Source organism: Gavialis gangeticus, unplaced genomic scaffold (assembly GCF_001723915.1).
Source record: "Gavialis gangeticus isolate Ggan-Ray unplaced genomic scaffold, GavGan_comp1, whole genome shotgun sequence".
NCBI classification, from domain to species: Eukaryota; Metazoa; Chordata; order Crocodylia; family Gavialidae; genus Gavialis; species Gavialis gangeticus.
The window spans coordinates 7,922,942-7,926,814 of record NW_017729009.1 but is presented as its reverse complement, the minus strand read 5'-3'; the positions used below and the strand labels follow the sequence as shown (position 1 = coordinate 7,926,814).

The window sequence follows — 3,873 nt, the reverse complement described above, 5'->3', positions numbered from 1 at the left end:
TAAAAAAAAAAAAGGAAACCAAGATTAGTTGAATTCAATGTCATAATCTAATATGAAGCCACACACACACACAGATGACACTTCATTACAAAATAATGATCTCAGTCAGGTTTAAATATATTTGCTATCCGTACAATTATGCATCTCTATACAATTTTGAATAATTTCTTGATTGACAATATTCTAAATAAATGAGAAAAAATGCTTAAAAAAGACGACACTTATTGCTACCACTAATCTACCATATTCACTTGCATATAGGACAAGGTCCCAATCCCCTGTCCCTCCCCGCAAATCAGCATGGGGGAAAAACCCTTAATCTTGTATTCACATACAAGAAAACCTGGGAACCCTTCTTTTTTTTTTTGTCCTTTTAAAAAAACAAAAGGAAACAACCCTCCCAACCCCCCCCCCCAAAACCAGCAGGTATTCCCTCCACAGAGAACTGGCACCAGGCCTGGAGGTACTGCAATACTATGCCAGCACTAGAAGGGCCAGGGCTAGCCCTGATGCCCTTCTCTTGGTGTCAAAAATGCTTGATCTTAGACGAAAGGCTGAGTTGCTGATTCTCCCCCCACCCCTTAAGGACCAGATCAGTTCTGATTTCTATTGGGCAAAGCCCAGTAGTCAAGTTCCAAGTTTCAACTGAGAAGAGCTCAATCATTCACATCAAAATGACTCTACCACCGAACAAGGATCTTCCTTCTCAGACTCAGTCTGGGGCTTTAAATACTCCCCAAATCTGTGGCAGGCATCCTGGGATTCAGATGTTCCCTAGTCTTGTTTGCTTTTAGCCCAAAGACCAGGGAGCAAGCCAGGGGGAAAGCAAGAAAACAGCTGTGTGTCGTTGCCCCCCGCAAACAAAATTGTGCAGTTAAGTTTCCTGCATTTGAGGAAACTTGCAGGGGTCGGCATGCCTCAAGTGCAAGGAACAAGCCTCACCCTGGAAAAACCACTGCGTTGATCATGGTATTTCCCCTGCGAAGTCCAAAGCCAAAAAGGCTGAGATGCTGGTGGGAGCTTTTAAGGAAAAAAGTTTTGTCCCCCAAATCAAATTAGCCAGATCAGTTCCAAATCCTTTGAATTGTTTAAGAACCATACATGGCCCTACTACTGGCAAGTATCCTCCACCCCAGACTTTTCAGCCTGGGGCTTCAGATGCTTCCAAATCTTTTGGCAGGGGTATTATGTGCAGGCCCAAGCCTGGAGGCTTGGGGTCCAAATGCCCTCAGGTTTCACTTGCCCTCAGCCCTATGGCCATGGAAGCAAGCTAGGGAGGAATCTCCCATTTCCATAAAGTCAGCAAGTAGCCGAGATCCTCCCACTGGAAGCTGGCCAGTGGGAAGCTAACTATGAGGCTCTTGTGGGGAGTCTTGTCTGTAAGCAGACAAAGGTCCACTACACACTGCCATTTAAAACTGCATTACCTTGGTCATGGTATTTCCTTGAGATGCTGGTGGGAACCTACCACAAGAACAGGTCAGTGCAGCCCATCTGCCTATGATAATGCCCACTGCATACATTCCCCCTCAGCACTGATTCTTTTTCAACTGACAGTGAACCACTAGTTGGCATACATTTCAACTTACTCTTCACTCTCACAGCTGAGCAGTACCATTCTTTCCCATTTCATTGATTCCCATTTGGCAAACATCACCAAATGCCTACGTAGGCAAGAAGCTCTGTAATCTCTCTCTCAGGTCTGTCACATGTGATTAGTGCCTCCATGAGGCAAAGTCAAATTAGGCAGCCTCCTGCCTCATCTGGACATACGTCTTTGGAGGATCCCAGGACTTGTGACAAGAACACCTGGTTCCAGTCACGAGCAGAGGCAAATTAACAAATGGATACTTGGTGGGGGAAATCTGGAGCGTGCGTGCATGCGCGCGCGCACACACACACACACACACACACACACACACTTTCTCTCTCTCTGTCTAAATTGAGCTTTTTGGCTTTGAACCAATATCATGCATAGTCTGTACTATGTATAAGAAAGTACAAAAGTGCCACTTAAAAATGTGTTTAAGGAATACCTGTACCAAAACCTGCAGCAGTTTGCAAAAAGGGTAGAATGCATCAATTCTGGATGAAGTCTATGGGTACCTGTAGTAATTTCCTTATGTGCAAATTAGTATAGGAATGTTTGGTTCAAAAGTCAGTGTTTTCAAATTTGCCCTCACTTTCATATGCTTAGAGACAGCAGAGTCTCACAGAAGGGGGCAGAGAAAAGAGGCTGCAAGAGGATGGAGGATGGGGGGCAGGGAGCAAAGGGCCACCCCCTTAGGACGTCCTCCACTTCATTGTCAAGTCAAAATAAATCTACATCGTGAAGAACAAGTGTTTATTTTTACAATGAAATACCTGCACAAATTCTAGTCAAGGTTTGAATCACCATCCATTTGTGCTCAAAAGAACTCGAGGAGGTCTCTAATATATTCAGGAAGATCTCTTTGAAAAAAACCTGTGCAAAGAAAACAAGAACAGGACCTGATGCCTGAATGTTTCTACTGAAAAGCTTTACAACACAGCTAAATGAGCATATTCATTTTTTACACAGCAATTTTGCTTGGATACGAGGCCTCATCTCATGCATAAGTAATTTTATTTGAAAGCAGTAGTCCACCAGCTTGCATGGCAAGCAAAATTGCAAAGTGACAATTTTTGAAGTTATTATATGCTGCCTTTTATCAATAAGGTAAATTGGTTTAATTAATATACAACATCTTGCATATAAAATGAACACAAAGTTCTCTTACCTCAATTTGCATTTTTAAATGGGTCTTAAAGTTTGAAAGCAGGGTGAGAAAAATGGCAAGAGACAGCTCAAATACATCAGGTACAGAAGAGACTCCATTTTTCGATAATGCTACACAGAGATATTGCTTGATTGCGTTGATGAACATTTCATGTGTCCTGAAAACTGGACCAGCATTCTGTAATACTGAGAGAAGCAGCTGAAGGGACACAATTTTAGAACGCAACTCATGGGATCTGGGGAGAAAAGCCAAAAAAAGAGCGTTGTTAAAATTAAAGTCACTTTCATTATCTCTCATATATATACACACATCTTTGCATGTAGTATGTGGTAGTTATAGCAGTTCTTTGTGGATGCATGGAAGTGAGCATAGTCTTTGCCCATTTCAGAGAAGACAGCTTGCTTGCTGACACTGTCATGCAAAGCTACATTTTTTATTTGGGAGCCTATCCTTTAGGAACAGAACATCTGAAACTCACAACTCAGCCAGTCACACTACCTGAACAGAGACATAGGGTTTGAATTACAGGAGGAGTATTGCCTTCTAAAGAACTTCAGAAATACTACTGCCAATGCATCTTTGACTGACTGCAGAACTGGCAAGTCATTATTAAAGAGTTACTGAAGATTTCCTGAAGTATTGTACATCAAACGCTGGGAATTATCTAAGTAAGGATATTACATCACAGAGAAAATTCTCATTGCAACAACCATCTAGATATCTGAAACAAGGAAGTAACTTGGAAGGTCTGGATATCCAGGTTTGTGCTATGAAGTAATATAGAATTCAATTCATTTTGTTCTTATAACAGCTTCCAGGAAGAAGTAAGATTCAATTAATAAGATGTCTTTACTTGGGATCTGGTGGTCCATCACCGAGGGGTTTCATTGAAAGCTTGCACAGTGACCGGAACACAAGGAAGGCATCTTTTTGCAGGATATGGGAGAATTTGGCAGCTGCTTGAGGTCCAGGTACATCTGTTTCCTAATGGATCAAGAACCATAACATGAAACCTTCAGAACAGCTGAAAAAGGCAATACAAGTTGCGGAGTACCTGTACAGCCCAGTTTAGTCACCTTTTTAAAAAAAAAAAAAAAAAAAAAAAAAAAAAAAA

At 41.8% G+C, this 3,873-nt stretch overlaps 1 protein-coding gene across 4 annotated transcripts in view; it reads right to left on the bottom strand.

The window, feature by feature from the left end:
• ARFGEF2 (ADP ribosylation factor guanine nucleotide exchange factor 2) overlaps nucleotides 1-3,873 on the bottom strand; it is a 69,071-nt gene that overhangs the window by 42,698 nt on the left and 22,500 nt on the right. For all 4 annotated transcript variants that reach the window (XM_019509889.1, XM_019509887.1, XM_019509886.1 and 1 more), the window contains exons 9-11: nucleotides 3,613-3,743; nucleotides 2,760-2,994; nucleotides 2,365-2,464 (exon numbers count right to left, since the gene is read on the bottom strand). In XM_019509889.1, the coding sequence (XP_019365434.1) occupies nucleotides 2,365-2,464; nucleotides 2,760-2,994; nucleotides 3,613-3,743 (466 nt within the window). The remainder of the gene's footprint in view (nucleotides 1-2,364; nucleotides 2,465-2,759; nucleotides 2,995-3,612; nucleotides 3,744-3,873) is intronic.